This window comes from Dreissena polymorpha, chromosome 6 (assembly GCF_020536995.1).
Source record: "Dreissena polymorpha isolate Duluth1 chromosome 6, UMN_Dpol_1.0, whole genome shotgun sequence".
NCBI classification, from domain to species: Eukaryota; Metazoa; Mollusca; class Bivalvia; order Myida; family Dreissenidae; genus Dreissena; species Dreissena polymorpha.
In genome coordinates, this window is record NC_068360.1 from 79,913,146 (window position 1) to 79,935,027 (window position 21,882).

The window sequence follows — 21,882 nt, forward strand, 5'->3', positions numbered from 1 at the left end:
GCTTAGTCACTGGGAGGTCTCTGTATTGATCCTTTAAGTGGGAGCATTCTTTAAATAACCCTAAAGACATACTATGGCGTACCATTTGGGTTGAAAGTCAAGAAGACCTACACGTTAAAAAGAGAAATGTACGTCGAAGAACAATAATTGTACGTCGACATGAATATAAAATACACTTCGAAGTATATATTTGTACGCCAAAGTACAATTTGTACTTCGACATACATGTTTGTACTTCTACGTACACTTTTTCTGAACAGCCAATCAAAACACTAGTCTCTTGAGCCGCTTTTCCTTCAGATTTATTCATAATAAATGTTTAAAATCTCTTTTTTAGTTGAGGACAAAATGAATAAAAATATCAGAATGGAAAAAAAACAACACAGAAGTTTCAAGTGTTTAATGCATTGAAATAGATTATATACAAATTTGAGGAAGATTCAATTGTTACCTTTTTAAAATTATTCAGCATATTGTGTGTATGAAATGATCATGCGGGGCGGAGTATCACGACCGTCCAGCGCATTACTGTGTAGGAAATTTCCAACGGTTACCAGTTACCAAGCATTAATGGGATAAATAATTTATTATAAACTCCCCGTTGGTCGTATTTTGTGATAACCATAACTAGCATAAGTCAGAGGTTAATTCCGCCACGCCAGGTCAATAAATACGCACAATATCTATGAGTTAGCGGTCGATAGTCGCATAATTTGGTATAAATTATAATAATAATAATGTTTAATAAATACGCACAATATCTATGAGTAAGCGGTCGATAGTCGCATAATTCTGTATAAATAATAATAACAATAATGTTCAATGTCAAAAATCTCTAAAAGCAACAGACGTAAGGTGTCCTCTGATTGGCTAACACTCAAGGGTCGGTGAAAATTGTACATGGAAGTACATTTCTCGTTCTACTTAGTAGGTCTTGTACTCTTTCGACGTCATGGTACGTCATATAGACACTAAGTACTGGTCCTACCCAGGAAACAGTTTGTTTCATCAAATGTCTCAATTCAACTTGACAGCTTGCTAAAGCAGTTGCATTTAGCATACAGTACACTGATTTAACATAATCAAAATCATGTGATGTGTCAAATCAATTTTGATTGACAAATTTGACAGGATTTTTTTTTTAATCCAATAAGTTTTAGACTGTCAAATAACACACACTACGTATTGAAAGCCATACCTGGAGCTTTCGTCTGTATATCACTGACTTCATCAGAAGAATGATTTCTACTGTTTGGAAACGTTAACACCACTAATTGTCTTCTTATTTATTATAAATGTATAATTATGTGTAACAGCATAACAACATACTTGATTCGCAATTAAAATATTTAATAAATACAGGTATCTTGCATGTTTCTAATTTTCTTTCGCAAACTATTGTTGAATAGTTTAAATTTTGTTGCCGCTAAAAAAAAATAGCCATTTTGTAGCAATTCTAAAATCACAGTCTAAACTGCATACACTTAGCTCTATAGTTACAATTTGAATGCAAATATTAGAATGCATCATGTTATATCATCCATATTTTTTTATTTAAACATTCAAATAACACATAACACAGTACATATATAAAAAGGTATGTGGTATTGTGTGGAGATACAAAACACTTCACATCATTTATTTGCACATAAAATAATAGTTACAAAATAAGTCAAACTAAAACACTGTCATCAACCTACATTTCAAGAATATTTACGTATATGAAATTACAAAGTGGTGTTATTGTACTACCTTTTACTAAATTAACATTGCTGGTTTTGTACTAGCCATAAAACATTTATCATGGATTAACAAGTAACAACCAATTTATTAATTACACAATAGAACGGAAATCATATTAATTGCATTATGCATTTACTAAACAAGCTATTTGCTACTTTTTAGAATTACACTATCTTACTAAAAATGATCACAGGTACTTAGTGCTTTTACATACTTGTGGTAAGTTTTGTATTACTAGTTTGACAATTATCGGCAGACACCTGTTGATATACAGACAAAATTTGCATGGGAACTCTCATATTTTTTTCAGCATAATTGCCTTCAATTTGTTAATTTAACAACCCTTTGACATTGTTTGCACATCTGATCTTATTATACAATAGCTGATTTTTGTTTATAGATAGACATATATAGACTTTTCAAAGTTCTATAAAAATTCACACATGTTCCATCCAAGTAAACAAACAGAACCAATAAAGATCACCACAGATAATAACTGTGTGTATAGCTTGGAAATTTGATAGTTCAGGAATCCCTCCTTTGTTGATTTCTGTAAACCAAAACTGTCAGTTTTGCTGGATAGAATGGCTTGTATGATGCCCAGCTCTTGCCTTCGCAGAACAGCTTCTAAAAACGGAAAACCAACAAATATCTTAAAATTTGATAAATAATGCAGACAATTTATAAATGTCTTGTTTTTTGTTGATTTTGAATCTGGGAGATTTTTTACGTAAGATTCTGGTACGAACATCCAACGGTATCGGATTTTGTGGTTTTAGGCATGAACTTATTATAGTGATATGTAACCATTCGGGGATTTCGGTAAAGTGCGAGCAGACGAGGTGTTAATACGTTAAAAATTAAAGATAAAAGACTAAAAAGTTAGATCGGAATATCTTTAAATTTTGTGAATAAATGTGTTTCTGGTGGATAACAACGACAACTTGCCAGAATATTGCTCATGATCACACATAAACTTCTTTCTGAGACATTGTGTACACACCGGTCTTACTGACAATAACGAAGTGACGTCACCATCTATGTATAGAATGCTTTCTGAGAGCGAATGGAAAATGCGTCAAATATTCTGACAAATAAACAGTAGGGTGTCGTTATTGAAATACCGCGAGAATACTGGAAGAATAGAGATGCCAACTATAATGTTTAAAACAAATAATTTTTTAACAAGCGTTTGTGATTTGTCAGGATAATAATAACAATAAGATATCGCAAAGATCAAAGCAAATGAATTCGACAGAAATCTGAGATTCGGCAATATATAAAAGACGGGTTATGTTCACCTAAATTGTGTTTGGTAAAGACTGTCACTATATGTACTGAACCAGTCTTCGGCTTATACCCACTGAAGAAGAGCATTCAGGGGAGATAATTTAGTAATGACTTAATTCTGGAACGGTTGCGAAGAAAAACAAATAATGCGAGAATATTTAGTGCGATTCGCTACACAATTATGATGTCATTGATATAACTTTTCCTGAGGTATGTATTTACATGTTTTTTAGCATATGTCAAAGTGTTTTTGATTTGTTAAAGTTAATAAATAGCATCGCGAAAATATATGTCGCGTGGCAAATTTTTTTGAGACGTATCCATATGTGGTATTCCTATGTAATTTTATGTCTAAATTCCCATATGTATGAACGGTCAACGCCCGCTTCGCGGGCTTTTGCCCGTATAAATGTGATATGACATAAATCAATATTTTAGTTTATATCAATGTTTATATAGGTCCCAGCGTGAATGCACGCGGCACAATTGCAATACACGAATTGCGTCCTCGCCGAATCCAAGAACTCAGTTTCAACATTGATTCCAACGCTTCCAGAAATTATTGCGAGCACTCTGGGATTAACGCGGTTGCAACGTTGTTGGGTTTTGTAAAATCGTGAGATGTTGCGTCCATTGACTTTAGGGTGTCGAGACCACACCGTGAGCACGGTATACAAACAGTGTAAACCAGCCATAGTCTTGGGCTCCTATGATGCTGGACGCTTGAGCTTCTTTAAGCCAAGCCAAGACTCAGTGTGTTGTGAGAACGGGTTAAATGGCGCACGCCATGAGCAATAATTAATGCGCTGGTGAATGTATTTCTTGTCTTATCTTACTTTGCCTCTCTTGATGTGTCCGCTTTAACATAAATTTAGCAAATGATTGTGTTGTACTGTGCTAAGTTAAATGTGCTTATGTAAAACGTTAAAATCGCCGAAATCACCGAACGTACGTAATGAGCACGCCGTCAGCGCGATACAAAAACTTTTTGGACTAAATTTAGCTTTTAAAATTTAAAATCACTTTCCATACCATAACTATTTGTTCATCTACAGCAAAGAATTTGCATTCAATTACTTTCTAGTGTTCAAACACGAACAATTTATATTGACACTAATAACGGCTGGTCAATACACCCGTAGTTTAAATTGTAGTATCCCTCATTCTCATAGTATTAACCCTCCGAATAGTATTGTGACTTAAACACTCAAGACTTTCTGAAAAGTTAATGTCTTTTTCAATTTTTAGAAGATGTAATGGTTATCCATGCCTATAACGACAATCATGCTCATGATTTCCGGTGTTTATTGGAAAGTAGGTCATGTTTATTCCAGGGTGATGCTATGATTTTTAAATTACGTAACATGCAATTATGTTAATTTGTTTATTGATTAGTAGTTGCTTTATCAAATGTTTTATATGCCGAATATTTTTTAATAAAATGTAAAAAAATAATTAAAGAACAACGGGAGTAAGCGTTTCGTTTTTCCATTCAGGTACTTATGTTAGAACAAGCAAATGCGCCTAGACACGAATCTTAGCAACAAATCAGATGGGCCGATATTATATTAACTATTGTACACGATACAGATTACTACAGGGAGCTTAATATAGCTAGTATTTTGTAAAAAAAATGCCAATTAAACTGCACTTTTCGTATGTATTCTCAAAAACGTCAAAGAGAATCCATACATAGTTATAACTTTATTATCCAATGACTTAAAATGGAAAACACACATCTCAAACATGACCAAACGGGCCAACTCTACACTAGGCTTCCCGAGACGTAACCTCAACTTCAATACATGCCAAAATCTGTGAAAAGGCCCCTTTAATTATTTCGGCAATAATTTAAGAAAATGTCTAATATGATCTACTTCGTACCTCCTACAGTCAATTGCTGACTATTACAGAAAGGCCAATAATAGGCAGATATGGACACTATCAAGTCCGTTTCCTTGGAAGAACCAGTACTTGGTGTCTATGGAGGAGATAATTAGAACGCTCCCCAAGTAGGGAGCGAACCCACGAAGTCCCGATCGCTAGGCGGACACCTCATCCACTAAACCACCGCGACACTAATTCACACTGAATTGTTGAAATTACCGTGTTTTATTTGCTGCTCTTAAAGCTGTGATTAATGTTTTATTTTATTGCAATAGCAAACCTTCGCGCTGGAACCAGAATACGTGGATCAACTTGTTTGTGAGAGCAAGGAACGAGATTGGTGCAATAACGTCGCTAATAGTTAGTGTAGGGTGCTGGACGTTTCGTGTCACTACCAGTTCGTGCCACTGATATTTGTGCAGAAGGGCATTGGACGTTTCTTCTTCATTATTTTTTATCGAGTGCACCGGTATTGTCTCCCATATGGCCATCGCCCCCAGAAAGACGTGTTAGTTGGTTACGGGGGATAGTGCAAGATACAGGAGACACCCCGTTCCAGAGGTGACACTGGGTCTTTTAGTGCCCGGTGTATAGCACCTAGTACACTGCACCTCGGTTTAACGTCTCATGCGAAAGACGAGTTAGTAGGTTAGGTGCAGCGGGGGATCGACCCAGCGATCTCTGGATTGTGAAGCCAGTGTGTTACCACTAGACCACGGATCCGCTACGGCATTGGACGTTTCGTCCCACTGATAATATATATGCGGATAGGTGTGAATAATACCGTATAAAAGGTGTGAATCATAACAGGAAATTTTCGCACCTTTGATTGTAACATCTGATCAATGTTAAAACAAAATTGTTTTATTTCAAGATTGTTTAAGAGTCAATTTACATGCTTAATTTATAATTTAATACATTAACAATAAATTACATAAAACATATTCAATATATGTATATTAACTATATCAAAATTGAATGCATACATACAATTTAACAATATCTAGATTTATAACAAATATATTCAAATATTTGCAATAAATTGACATTAACAATATCAGAAGTGAATGCATACATACATTTTAACAATATCTAGATTTATTACATAAATATATTCAAACATTTGCAATAAATTGAAATTAACAATATCAGAAGTGAATGCATACATACATTTTAAAATGTTTTAATTCACATATACAAAAGTACACAAATATGTCAGCAAAAATACAACAGCATACTAACCTATCCTATACATACACAAATCAGATATACAATGTATTGCATTTCAGAAGTTAGTGTACAGTAGCCTTCTTTGTTTCAGAATCATTTCCCCTTATTTCAGTTTGGCCATTACTAAGAGATGTCATAATACGCAACTGAACCATGTGAATTAGTAAGTTTTTAATTACTTGTTTATATTTAAACATCTTTATTTGCATAAAAGTTAAGAAATGATTCAGTGTATTTCAATTCACTAGATTAATTTGAGTAAGATATTGGAATCTTTACGTTTGACTACGCGATATGTAGCAACTAATTTGGTTCTAATTTCTAAATTTAATTTAAAGGTTACAATATACCAAAAGATTTCCTACACAAATTCAATGTAAAAGCAATAACTTTAACAAAAAATAAAGTCAAACTTTTGCGCATAGACATCCCCATAACAATACCTTTTCTCAAAGAGCATTCCAAGCCGCAATGATTTAACCAATAAAAAAGGGGGGTCATACATTATGCAAGAAAGAACTCGGCGCAAATCAGCGGTCACTGTTTTATAGCCATCTATTTACCGGCTTCGTACCAGTTGAGAAGGGTTTCCCGCCATCTGTCAAAGTCTCAAGTAGTCTCCAACCTTCAAGCAAAAGAGTGAATTTCTGTTAAACATCAATGTTTTCCCTACCACATGCACAAAGAAACATTATAAAATAAAGTCATGGCAAGTGCCCACACAGAGAATTGTGTCTTCTTATAAATGATGTTCAGGTTTTTAAAGAGTATAGCATTGCACTCCAAAAAGATTTAGTATATTGTAACCTAAAGGGGCCTTTTCACGTTTGGGTTATTAAACAAAATTGTATAAAGTTTTCAAATTCGCAAATTTTCATTTAAGTTATGATATTTGTGAGGAAGCAGTAATACTGAACATTCGACATGCTCTAAAAGAATTGGTAACGACTGGCCCACTTAACGACTCCCCCATAACGAATTGCCCATGTTTTAAAACGATTCGCCCCACCTATATAACGACTCGCCCCATTATAGCTTATATGGTAGGATTTTTTTTAGATATGTTAATAGCCTAATATATTTGATTCAATTTTGGTCTTGTTTATGCTTTATTTTGATTATATTGTGTTTTTAAAAACAAAAACGAAACATTCAAAAGTGGGTGGGTATGGAAAAATATCTTCAAGTATCAGGCTTTTTCGGCCCCATTTTAAATACAAATAAATCGTTGAAAATATGTTTGTCGATACTCTTTAAAACTATTGAGTATTGTTTATTGTTGACTGTCTTCACCTGCCCGCGGTAATGGACGTGTCGATTATGTTGTTAATTGATTGGTCTCTTTTATAACAATAATCCCTTTATTCTTGAGTAATTAAAACTGTGAATCTTTAATTGTCGCTACGATCTAAGCCTTTTTTCTTTTTATTAAAATAAAGAAAAGTATGACATGAAACAAATGTGCCGATAGTCCTTAATTATCACAAAATTCATGCTATATGGTAATATTGTTACTGTACATATAGAGAATTCTAGGTTATAGTGCCAAATAAAGCAAAGTTTATTTTGCGAGGCTTACAAAAAAATCTGAACCACTAGCCTTGGCAATTGGTTCAGATTTTCGGGCCAAGCAAAATTAACTTCGCTTTATTCGGCACCGACCTAGTATTCGATTTATCCCATCAATTGTCTTAATCATCAATTATTTCTTTAAAAATAGAATAGGAAAATAGAACTACACGGAAAATCCCAAAGTGATTTTAAGCAAACATTGTTTTTTTATTTTATTTGTGCTGAGCCTAATACATTACAAAAAGATCAGGCACTAACCTGTTTGTCTGTTTATCATACCTCTATGTCCCCGGTTTCAAACAAATAATTAAAAATACTACAAAACTGCAGCTTTAGCGGGAAAGAATATGACTTTAGTCATATGACGTGCTAATAATGACGTCATGAGTACGTGCACTTAATATTTGTAGAAAATGTTTTTTTGCTTGTTGTGTTGCATTTTGTGTTTAAACTATACATGTATTACATCTTGGTATCAGATTGTTTGTTTTGTTGAATCTGATTCGATTTTACTAAAAATGATTTCTCTATAGTTTATTCTGAGTTATATGACCATCCTTTACACATGTCAGACTGATATAAGAGTCCCCCGCGCATGACAGCTATATTTCAAAATTGCCGAAATAAAGGTTAATATATTCAACAGTGGTTTATTTCGACAATGCATGTCTGATGATGGGATAAACATGTATAAAAATACATCAAATAAAACATTATACTAGCATCTTAATTTGACTTTTAATTAGCATTTTAGTGTAAAGTTTATGTGAAAAACACAAAAAGACTTATTAAACTGCCCTTCATTTAAGGGTTTTAAAATAGATTCAAAACGTGACACAAATGCATAGTAACTTTTATTGATTATTTAAGAATGTTTTGATACGCATATTTATAGTATGCAATACGATTTTTCATAGAAGCACTGCACCAATAATAAATTAATTGTAGATATTCATTCTCTAGACACAGAAAACTGAGACTGTGCATGAAGGCTGAACTGTCTGAAACTAATGTAGTAATATCAATTAATTTTAAGAAAAAGGACAAAGTCATTCAGCTGTAAATATTATATTCATACAAACATGTGTATTAATATAATAAATATCATTACTTATAAACAAGTGAATTTTTTATTTTCCCCTTTTCCTAAAAAACGACGCATTTTTTCTCCTTTGGAAAGGCCCCGCCACCATTCCCCTATAAGTGAAAAAAAAACACTGCTTATTTTCAAGATAAGCACAGTCAATAAATATGTTGTCAGCTATGAAATTCAAAACTTTAAAAACATTTCAATACTTTTTTAAATTTGTTTTATTTGGTGACAATGGTGTTTCAAAGCACAAGCCTCACCTTTAAAAAAAACAAAAAAACAACAACAAAAGCACCAATATGACTTAACTTTTTTTACATACGTATAAATAACAACACCTTATTTTGTATTATACTAATCTCATCATGAGTCATGAGCATGTATCTGTCCTCGTATCTTGGAATGAAAGCTTTTCTGGTTGCATCTTTCCTAATGTACATTTAATAAACAGTGTCATGGTTAATTAGGAATATTCATGCCCCCCTTTGAAGAAGAGGGGTATATTGTTTTGCACATGTTGGTCCGTCTGTATGTCCGTCCGTATGTCCGTCCACCAGATGGTCTTGATGATAACTCAAGAACGCTTAGGCCTAGGGTCATGAAACTTCATAGGTACATTGATCATGATTTGCAGATGACCCCTATTGATTTTGAGGTCACTGAGTCAAAGGTCAAGGTCTCGGTGACTGGAAATAGTAAAATGGTTTTCGGATCATAACTCAAGAACGCTTAAGCCTAGGATCATGAAACTTCATAGGTACATTGATCTTGACTCGCTGATGACCCCTATTGATTTTCAGGTCACTTGGTCAAAGGTCAAGGTCACGGTGACCCGAAATAGTAAAAATGTTTCCGGATGATAACTCAAGAACGCTTATGCCTAGGATCATGAAACTTCATACATGTAGGTACATTGATCATGACTTGCAGATGACCTCTATTGATTTTCAGGTCAAAGGTCAAGGTCACAGATGACCCCTATTGACTTTCAGGTCACTAGGTCAAAGGTCACGGTGACTTGACACAGTAAAATGGTTTCCAGATGATAACTCAAGAAAGCTTACGCCTAGGATCATGAAACTTCATAGGTACATTGATCATGACTCGCAGATGACCCCTATTGATTTTCAGGTCACTAGGTCAATGGTCAAGGTCACAGTGCCAAAAACGTATTCACACAATGGCTGCCACTACAACTGACAGCCCATATGGGATGCATGCATGTTTTACAAACAGTCCTTGTCATGAATAGCATTAAGAATTACATAATACATGTAGATCTATCAACGTTGCAAATCAAATAATACAAGATTGAAAAAAGTCAGTGTAATAGTCTTAATTATAAATAACACAAATTTTGATTAAAAATTAGTTTTATTTAACATTTACCACTTATTTGGACAAACTTGAAAATTTTAATAATTACTAATCATGGTTTCAAAACACTGAAAGTGCTGTCGTCACATAGGGCCACCAAACCAATTAATGGGATGTAAGCTTTTCTGCACCACCAGGTTTTTTTTCAGCCATTTTGGGAAAAGGAGTCTGGTCAAATTGGGATTTTTAACCAGGTTTTTAACCAGGTTTTCCGAAGGAAAAAACTGGTTATTAGATTGGCGAACAGGGTTTTTTTTTAGACGATTTTATAGCCAAAATTCGGCTATGTTCCCAATCCCAAAAAGTATACTTTTTTCCCAAAATGTGGCAAAAAATTCCCAATTTCCAAAAAAAAAAAAAATTTTTTTTTTTTTTTTTTTTTTTTTTTTTAGAAAGAAGTGTCTTATGCGTATTTTATCTCAATTTTAATTCAATTACATCTAACAAAGTATTTTATGATTTTGATCTTTGAATTTAAATGATTATAAAGAAAGTGTTATATCAAATTTAGTATTTCCCTAATTAGTGGACTTTTCATGTGGAAAAAAAGGTTAATAAATTAATTTTTCCTATTTCATGAAAATGCCGATAAAATTCCCAATTCCAAAGCCATGAGCTATCTTCCCAAAAAGTGGGAAAAAAAACCTGGCGAATGCGGGCGGGCTGGCTGGCTGGCGGGCGGGCGGAACAAGCTTGTCCGGGCCATAACTATGTCATTCATTGTCAGATTTTAAAATCATTTGGCACATTTGTTCACCATCATTGGACGGTGTGTCGCGCGAAATAATTACGTCGATATCTCCAAGGTCAAGGTCACACTTTGAGTTCAAAGGTCAAAAATGGCCATAAATGAGCTTGTCCTGGCCATAACTATGTCATTCATTGTGAGATTTTAAAATCATTTGGCACATTTGTTCACCATCATGGGACGGTGTGTCACACGAAAGAATCACGTCAATATCTCCAATGTCAAGGTCGCCACGACTAAAAATAGATTTTTTTTAAAAACAAACTTACAAAGGGGGTTAATTTTGTTTGTTCATTACAAAAGTTCAGTTTGAGTTTTCTCCCTTTATCAGATTTTTTTTCACAATGAAAACCTGGTTTTGTGACAATTTTGTCCCTTGTTAATTGATAAAAGTGGCAAATTTGGGAAATTTTTATCTACAAAAAGGACAGAATGGGGATTTTATTATCAACAAATAATGACACAATGTTCAGGTCTTTTCCTGGCCATTTTGGATAAATATCATGTAAATTATGGTTTTATTTTTTGTAGGTTGTTTTAAAAAATTGAGATATAGAGTCTAATAATCATAAGTCATAAAAAACTTCTTTCTGAAAAAAATAATTTGGTTTGGGATCAGGTCCTTTAACCTTGGGATCAGGTCCGTTTTACGGCTTTTTTACATAGCAGGAAAAACCCTTACCACTGTAAATGACACTTTCACCTGTGCTTCCAGTGCTCAATGCACATTCAGGCAGCATGTAAGTTTGATTGGTGTTTACTTGACAGGTCAGGATTCCTCTGGGTACTATGGTTTTACACTCCAACACAAGACCACACCAATATTGAAATCTTTTAGTAAAAACAACAACAAAAAGCTGGAAATTGCAGTAAGTTAATAAGATAGAATGCTGGGACACACTGAGGATCCTCGCATAATGCAGCCTTAGACATGAAAGGAACTCATAAACTCTAAAAAACGCACATACACACCAAAGTTTATGACATTTACACATGTAAGTCAAAATAAGCAACAATCAACAAACAGAATGCCACAAATAGACTTTGGGGCAACACAACGTATATTTAGTGATTTTCATAAAAATGGTTAGCACATATATATTGAAATGGCAACTGCAACCTCATTAACAAGGCCCTGAATTGATTACTACCATATTAGACTAATACAAGTTATATACGTGTTAGTGTAAAACAGTCACTATCAATTGTTAACACATGCACAATTGTTTTAATTTGCACGCAATATTACTTTCAAAAGATTGTAATGTTTTTATGTATACACATTTTATTGCAATTTATAATGTCATTTAGAGACAGTGCAATGTTTTTATTTTGTTTACAGACTATGCAATTCATATTTATATTTAGAGATGATGCACAATATGTTCACATTTACAGATGATGCAATGGATATTTTCATTTACAGATGATTCAATAGATATTTTCATGTACAGATGATGCAATGGATATTTTTATTTACAGAATATGCAATTGATATTTTGATTAACAGCTGATGCAATATATATTTTTATTAGCTCATCTATTTTTTGAAAAAAAATTATGAGCTATTGTCATCACCTTGGCGTCGGCGTCGGCGTCTGCGTCGGCGTCGGGTTAAGTTTTGCGTTTAGGTCCACTTTTCTCAGAAAGTATCAATGCTATTGCATTCAAACTTGGTACACTTACTTACTATCATGAGGGGACTGGGCAGGCAAAGTTAGATAACTCTGGCGTGCATTTTGACTGAATTATGTGCCCTTTTTATACTTAGAAAATTGAAAATTTGGTTAAGTTTTGCGTTTAGGTCCACTTTTTTCAGAAAGTATCAATGCTATTGCATTCAAACTTGGTACACTTACTTACTATCATGAGGGGACTGGGCAGGCAAAGTTAGATAACTCTGGCGTGCATTTTGACAGAATTATGTGCCCTTTTTATACTTAGAAAATTGAAAATTTTGGTTAAGTTTTGTGTTAAGGTCCATTTTATTCCTTAAGTATCAAAGCTATTGATTTCATACTTGCAACACTTACTAACTACCGTAAGGGGACTGTGCAGGCAAAGTTATGTAACTCTGACTGGCATTTGGACGGAATTATGGGCCCTTTATACTTAGAAAATTAAAAGTTTGGTTAAGTTTTGTGTTTTGGTCCACTTTACCCCTAAAGTATCATAGATATTGCTTTCATACTTGGAACACTCGCAAACTATCATAAGGGTACAGTAAAAGGACAAGTTGCATAACTCTGGATGTCATTTTTACGGAATTATGGCCCTTTTTTGACTTAGTAACTTTGAATATATGGTTAAATTTTGTGTTTCGATCCACTTTACTTCTTAAGTATCAAGGCTATTGCTTTCAAACTTCAAATACTTTCATGCTATCATGAGGTTACTGTACCTGGCCAGTTGAATTTTACCTTGACCTTTGAATGACCTTGACTCTCAAGGTCAAATTATTAAATTTCTCTAAAATTGCCATATCTTCTTTATTTATGATTAGATTTGATTGATACTTTGACAAAACTACTCTTACCTGACATACCACAATAGACTCCACCCAAACCATTGCCCATGCCCCCCCTCCCCCCCAACCCCCCCCTATTTTTTTTTTTTTTTTTTTTTTTTTTTAAGATCATCTCTCACCACCACACCCTCACACTATACCCCCACTAAACTTTTTTTTTTCCTTTTTTTCGCATTTTTGGAAGAAAATGTAATAAATGTCCACACCCCCACACAATGCACCGCTCTTCACTCCACCCCTCCCTCCTTTGTGATTGAAAATGAGAGTCCCTTCACCTTTAAAAAGAAAATAGATGAGCGGTCTGCACCCGCAAGGCGGTGCTCTTGTTTATAGATGATTCAATAGATATTTTCATGTACAGATGATGCAACAGATATATTTTGTATAGATAATATAATGGATATTTTCATTTACAGATGATGTAATGGATATTTTCATTTACAGATGATGTAATGGATATTTTCATTTACAGATGATGCACAGTACATTACATTTACAGACAATGCCATGTTGGTCGATACCACACTCTTCATTCAAGAGGCAGCTTTAGTGACAACATGTCTTCTGGGAGACCATCTATTGAAGAGTTCAGTTACTAGACAACGTTACGTGGTGGCGGTGTGTGACAGTGTAACTCATGGTCTCATAGGCGGAATATCATGGGCTATACTCACAAATGCAACAGTAAGTCAATTCAACTGTTTAGTGTGTGTGTGTTGATCATGTTAATAAATTGAAAGCTTTATACATAATTTTGTCAATGATTTTTTTATGGAATTATTGCAAATTATACAAGGCGTACAATCCCCAAAGTAGTTTTGTGTTAGAAAATTTAAATGGGGCACAAATTCAACCCTGACATAATTGTGCACTTCATTGTGTATTTGCAACATTACATTAGCCATTATCGATAGTATCCGTGAAAAACTTAATGAACAATTCATTCAAAACATTATACATAACAGTTTTACTACTACTCTTATCTTTTTTCCCTGCCATGCAACATTTTTAACCAGGTTTTCCGAAGGAAAAAACTGGTTATTAGATTGGCGAATGCGGGCGGGCTGGCTGGCTGGCTGGCTGGCAGGCTGGCGGGCGGGCGGAACAAGCTTGTCCGGGCCATAACTATGTCGTTCATTTTCAGATTTTAAAATCATTTGGCACATTTGTTCACCATCATTGGACGGTGTGTCGCGCGAAATAATTACGTCGATATCTCCAAGGTCAAGGTCACACTTTGAGTTCTAAGGTCAAAAATTGCCATAAATGAGCTTGTCCTGGCCATAACTATGTCATTCATTGTGAGATTTTAAAATCATTTGGCACGTTTGTTCACCATCATGGGACGGTGTGTTGCACGAAAGAATAACGTCAATATCTCCAATGTCAAGGTCTCCACAACTAAAAATAGATTTTTTTTAAAAACAAACTTACAAAGGGGGTTAATTTTGTTTTTTCATTTCAAAAGTTCAGTTTGAGTTTACTCCCTTTATCAGATTTTTTTTTCACAATGAAAACCTGGTTTTGTGACAAATTTGTCCCTTGTTATAATGATATAATGGTTAACAGTATTTTTTACTGAGTGTTTATAAACACAAGATTATCAAGACAGCAATCATTTTAGAAGTACATGTATGTATTAAAATATACTACTTTTTATGCCCCCAGTAGGGTGGCATATAGCAGTTGAACTGTCAGTCCGTCGGTCTATCAGTTTGTCAGTCTGTGCGTCCGTGGGAAATTTTAACATTGGCCATAACTTTTGCAAGTTCAAGATAGCAAGTTGATATTTGGCATGCATGTGTACCTCATGGAGCTGTACATTTTGAGTGGTGAGAGGTCAAGGTCATCTTTCAAGGTTAAAAGTCAAAAAATACAATCCAAGGGAAGTAATAAGCTTTAAAAGGGAGATTATTTCTAAACCTGCCAAAGATATATTGAAATTTTATTTCAAAGCAGCGCAATAAGGGGCTTTGTGTTTCTGAAAAACGAATCTCTAGTTTGAAAATACAATACCACAAATGTGACATAAGTTTTTGATATGCTCTTTTGCTCACTATGTAGAAACATTGAATATAACTATTCTTTAACTGGTTATGTAAGGTCAATAAAAGTGAAGTGACTACATTTTTTGTGTAATTCTATGCACAACACAAACGCATTAATGCATTGAACAATTATTAATAATTTAAAACTCAATAAAATTGACCATTCATCACTCAACTCTACAAACAATTGTTAACCCCATTAGCTTAATTCAACCAGTGGATTGTTTGCATTACTGTGTTTTTAGTGCATTTTCATGACTGTTATCAGGTTATTACAGTACGCTTAGTGAGATTAGCTTCCATCTATTAAAATAATTTCTAGTACAGAAACTTATAAAGTCATCAACATGATATATATTCCTGCAGAATTATCAATGCCTGTTTAATATTTGCAAACCATAAATTGGCACTATAATGAAACTATGTGTTTATTTTCCCATTTCTAGCTGTGCCGTACTGACCTGTTCCAGTGCCTTGTAGCCATGATGTTGTCAATGATGGTGGATGTGGACCATTTCCTTGCTGCAGGATCATTAAGTCTCAAGGTAAAGTTTAGGCCTCTGGGATGTCGATTCTAGTACACCCTCCTTAGTAATAATTAAATGCGTGTATTGCAGTTCTCTAAGTGATGGTATGATTCACATAGCTACCGTGTTGGTCTTAAGATCTGTACTGAACCTTAATTAATTCAACCAAAATGCTCTTAAAAAAACAAACACAAAAATATGTAATTGACAAAAACATTGTTGTGTGTCAGACATAAATGTTCTACAAATGGGGAAAAAAGCTGCAGACCAGTTGTAAATTTAACATGTCTAAATTGAGTCTGCAATAAGTATGCCTAGATATGGAACATCACAATGTACCAGTCTCGTATCTAAGTCTTGTTATTGGGATATGCTGCCGACCTTTTTAACCAGGTTTTTCGAAAGAAAAAACTGGTTATAGAATGGCGATTGTCGGCGGGCGGGCGGAACAAGCTTGTCCGGGCCATAACTATGTCGTTCATTGTGATATTTATGCCCCCCTTCGAAGAAGAGGGGGTATATTGCTTTGCTCATGTCGGTCGGTCGGTCGGTCGGTAGGTCGGTCGGTCCGTCCGTCCACCAGATGGTTGTCAGACGATAACTCAAGAACGCTTGGGCCTAGGATCATGAAACTTCATAGGTACATTGATCATGACTTGCAGATGACCCCTGTTGATTTTGAGGTCACTAGGTCAAAGGTCAAGGTCACGGTGACCCGAAATAGTAAAATGGTTTCCGAATGATAACTCAAGAACGCATACGCCTAGGATCATGAAACTTCATTGGTAGATTGATCATGACTCGCAGATGACCCCTATTGAATTTGAGGTCTCTAGGTCAAAGGTCAAGGTCACGGTGATTCGAAATAGTAAAATGGTTTCCGGATGATAACTCAAGAACGCATACGCCTAGGATCATGAAACTAAATGTGTAGATTGATCATGACTCGCAGATGATCCCTATTGATTTTCAGGTCACTAGGTCAAAGGTCAAGGTCACGGTGACCCGAAATAGTAAAATGGTTTCCGGATGATAACTCAAGAACGCATACGCCTAGGATCATGAAACTTTATGGGTAGATTGATCATGACTTGCAGATGACCCCTATTGATTTTCAGGTCACTAGGTCAAAGGTCAAGGTCACGGTGACCCGAAATAGTAAAATGGTTTCCGGAATATAACTCAAGAACGGATCATGAAACTTCATGGGTAGATTGATCATGACTCGCAGATGACCCCTATTGATTTTCAGGTCACTAGTTACTATATAGCCTTGCATCATGCATAGATAAGTGTACAAGTAGTACTGCTTTGGTAGTTGTTAATTATTATATGTTAAAGAATAAAAGAAAAATTAAATGGGTGGAATTGGTCAGCTGTATCGGGAGGAGGAGGCTGAATATGTCCCAAAATTAGTCAGTGAAAACCAAGATTTGGTCAGGGAAAAGTCAGTGAAAAGTCAGGGAATTTTATTTCATCAGGTTGGTGGCAACCCTGATAAACTACATAGCAACTTCATATTTGGCTTACCGGGGGCATTGTGTTTCTCAAAGAAATCTTGTTGAAAATAATTGGGCACATTTGTCCACCATCATTGGAAGGTGTGTCATGAGAAGGAATTATGTCATGATATTTCAGGCTGCACTCTGACACTGTTACATGTACTACAACACAATATTTCAGGCTGCACTTTCACTTCACTGACAATATTACATTTACTACAACACGATATTTCAGGCAGCACTTTCACTCCCGTCCAGACCGCCATTTCATGCTTCAACAGTGATCCTAGTAACAGACATCATCTTGCTCACCCTAGCAACCATTTTGAAGTCTCATAGACTCGTTACTATGGCGATGATGTTCACCATGTCCTGGTTCTCTCACCACCTGCGGGACGCGGAGAGAAGGGGCCTGTGGTTCTACCCCCTGGGGAACACTCCGCCCCTTCCAAAGACAGTTTATATTGGGATTATCGTTTGCATGACAATAGTTTTTAGATATTTATTCCTGTATTATGTAAGGCCTATAGCAAGAGAAAAAATTGTTCAAACTGATGGAATTGTTTGAAGAATAAAATCTGTGATATGATTTGTGATAACATCTTATTTGTTTTGAAAAGTATACGTGTACGCATAATATATTCAATTAGTTTGATTTTTGTTAGGTACCAATGAAACCTTTTTTGTCAACGTTGTCTAAAATTGTTTTGGATATTGAAGAAGAAATACGTTTAAAATATTCTTTCTAACTAGTCATTGTGATTTCAAAATTAAATCGTGTTTAGGATTAACACAGTTAAAATGATATTAAAATTTATATGCCCATACCTTTCTTAATGGAAAATAGAACGGACATCATTACTTGATATTGGACAGCGAAATTATCTGGGAGATAACTTGATGATTACCTTTGCTAACAATGGCCATAGTTTTTTTTTGTACAAATGTAGTTTATTTCGACCTTTAAGAAAGGTCGTCTTGATTCTGTGCTGTTTCGTGTACACAATTGTTATCAACGTATTGGTTTGATTCCTTTAAAACATTTTCAAGAACTATTTTGCATATTTCAATCTTTTATTATTTTTCGGTAACATTTTTTTTTGCTCAGTCGTTTTTTTTTATCAATTGTTACTAAAACTGTTGGTAATATATTAACAAATCATTTCTATATTTATTAATTGTTTATATGTTCTTCTAAATAATATGCAGCCAATAAAGTTAGAAAATTGTTCAAACTGTCTTTGTATTTGCCTAAATTTATAAATATATTATTACCTTGAATATAAAGTAAGGTAGGTGTAATAGAACGATGATTCTGTGGCAAAATATATCCACAGATTCACTCATCACCTACTAACATTCTTGCTAACCCTTTTCATATGTTAACGTTTCAAAATACAGGTGAACTTTGAAAACAACCATTATGATTTTGATTGATCAGATTAAAATATTTATTCAATACATTGGGGAGAAAGTGGGGGGGTGGGGTTATGGGGAACATTAAAAAAAAATGGTATTTCTTTTTTCATTATTATCTTTTTGACTAGGATATTGTCATGTGAATGCTAAAAAACATCTAAAAGCACATCTTGTGCATATAACAATAAAGCAAATCAGAGTAAAGCTAGTACGCAGATATTGATTCAATGAACATGTTATACAAGTTATCACCATTTTCCGTTTGACCAACGCAAAGGTGTCTAACGGTCAACCCTAGGCGTTTGCAGAAGGTCTGCAAATACAGTAACATGTTGTGCGTTTATAATTATCGTGCCTCCGTCGTGAGGGCAGTGACTAGTTAGCGTTCAAACAACGTTCGTAGCAAGAGGCCAGATTTAAAATCAAAATATGTCCATGATTGGTGCTGCCACTAATAATTGTTTTTTTTCTATTATTAAGATTGAAACGATAATGCACCGATGCAACATTTGATTTTTCATCTGATACCTTAATACAATAAAAAAAAACATAAGGACTACAGAAGACCTCAAATGCCATAGGTTTGTTTATGATGAAGTCAATCGGATTGTTAAATGCAGAGACCATACAGAGACGTAGATAACTGGTATATACGTTTCGGTTGAATAACTTCATAAATGAGTTAAACATCGTATTTCATACGTATAATGGGGAACATGTCGTAATATATGCTTCGAAGATGCTAAATTATAGCTTCGTTGAATTTATCATTAATGGTAAAAGCAATGTTTGTGCATATTCTACACTATCTCTCATAGTATTGGCACTCCTCGTACTATAGTGACTTAACAAAAAACCCTCAAGAAGTGCTGGAAAGTTATGTTTTTTTCATTTTTTAAAAGTCGTAATTTATTTATCCAGGATTATTTCCACGACCATTCTCACGATTTTAGGTGTTTATTAGAACTGAACTAAGTTATTCATTAGGTCATGTTTATTCCAGAGTGATGCTATGATTTTTAGCTCGGCTGTTTTCGGAGAAAACCCGAAGTATTGTCATAGCCAGCTCGTCGTCCGCCGTGCTAAAAACATTTTCCTCTAACATCAAAGTGCTTCCACCTACAACTTTGAAACTTCATATGTAGATGCACCTTGACGAGTTCTACACGCCACACCCATTTTGGGTCACTAGGTAAAAGATCAAGGTCACCGTGACCTCTAAAAAAATAATTCTGACAAGCTTTCGCAGCCGAGCGTGGCACCCGTTATGCCTAGCTCTTGTTAAATTACGTAACACACAATTATGTTAGTTTGTTTATGAATTAATAGTAGCTTTCTCAAATGTTTTAAGCTGCTTTTTTAAACAAAATGTTAAAATATTTTAAGAACAACACGAGTATAGTTTCGTTTTCCATTAAAAATACCATTTTTAGAACAAGCACATGCACAAAGTAACCCATCTTAGCCACCAATCAGATTAGCCGATATTATGAGAACCATTGTAAATGGTACAGATTACTACATGGGGCTAAGTCTAGTCAGTATTTTGTCGAATAAATGTCGATTTAAATGCAGTTTTCGTTGCATAGACATTTAACTATATATTGACATATACCAAATGCGTGTTTTTGTATTTGTTCATTTACAAAATTCATATGTATTCATTAAGAGCGCCGATACTTCGGATAGATATGCTAAAAGTTTTTTTTCGGGAAAAGTAACTCTCACCGGTTTTATTGGTGAACAAATATGTGTATGTTTACTAAAGCGAAACATGTAAAGTTTGATACTTTTCAAGACAATTTAACATTCCACTGAACAGCATAAAAAACAAGAAGAAGAAGAAGAAAAAAATACAATATATATGTTTTAAACAAATCTGATGTAATCTCTTGCACGTACGTTACAATAGTAAATAAATCTTTCATAGCATACATATTTACAACAAATTTCCAAAATAAACACAGATACATCTTTATTTATTTCATGTAAATGAGTGGATAATAATACTGCATGCTACCGGTAATCGGATAATATCACTCCAGTTCGAGTGAAATGATAATGTTTGGTCACCATACTCCGTCCTGGTGCCACGTTTTTTGGGACACCTTGTAAATAATAATAATATGCAAATAAATTATTAGTAAGTGTCAAACTCGACCTGTTCATAAAAAATTCAAACAATATAAATTTAACCAATTATATATTTTGTTCTTAAATTATATAATTTGATAGAAAGAAGTTCTGGGTGTCGTGTAAACGTATGCTTTAATAGACAAGCAGGTTACATGACCTTCTTATTTACTCAGTTTACGCTTCCCTTTTCTGTTACAAAAATAAGTCCATTGTTGGCAGAAGTTAGACAAGAATCACATTTATAGTCACATACTTGTTATATTAATATTCTTAAAACTATTTACGTTTCTTTAATGAGGGATTTAATATGATTATATTAGCATTAACATTTCACTACAGTCAACAATATATAATGACGTCTGATTGATTGATCGGTCAATGGTAATTAATAAAAACGACGTCAATTTTGATTGTGTTTGCGTGATTACGTCCAAAAAAAGGGGAAAGCATTATAGCTTAAAATAGTTATATAATTATTCAGACCAATTCTGATAATTTTATAGTAGAATAAAAAAAAACTTGTCGTTTCAGTGTTGGTAAATGCGGTAATAACAAACGGTTTGCTTTTCGTTTCGATTCTTCTATTCAAACCATTCGGGCGACCGCTCTCGTGGTATAATTGTTACGAATCGGAACTCCAAATTGTTGGTTATTACTGCAATATCCAAAAGTTAGTCGAAAGGTTTGTCTTATAATTAAACAATGTTAATTGCACTAAAGTGATATAGATAGAAATGTAATTCCTTCAAAGCATGGAACGCCTAGTATATTCACAACAACTATTTA

At 34.3% G+C, this 21,882-nt stretch overlaps 2 protein-coding genes across 39 annotated transcripts in view; both read left to right on the forward strand.

The window, feature by feature from the left end:
• LOC127835046 (perilipin-4-like) overlaps window positions 1-21,882 on the forward strand; it is a 438,066-nt gene that overhangs the window by 225,355 nt on the left and 190,829 nt on the right. The window lies entirely within an intron of this gene.
• Window positions 2,952-18,281, forward strand: LOC127835056 (transmembrane protein 267-like). Of its 2 annotated transcripts, none has more exons than XM_052361299.1 (4): window positions 2,952-3,243; window positions 13,937-14,148; window positions 15,959-16,057; window positions 17,777-18,281. In XM_052361299.1, the coding sequence occupies exons 2-4, from the start codon at window positions 13,972-13,974 to the stop codon at window positions 18,107-18,109; spliced, it is 609 nt and encodes a 202-aa protein (XP_052217259.1). In that variant the 5' UTR covers window positions 2,952-3,243; window positions 13,937-13,971; the 3' UTR covers window positions 18,110-18,281. The 2 variants fall into 2 exon arrangements, with proteins under 2 accessions (XP_052217259.1, XP_052217258.1); XM_052361298.1 differs by lacking the exon at window positions 2,952-3,243 and adding an exon at window positions 6,263-6,313.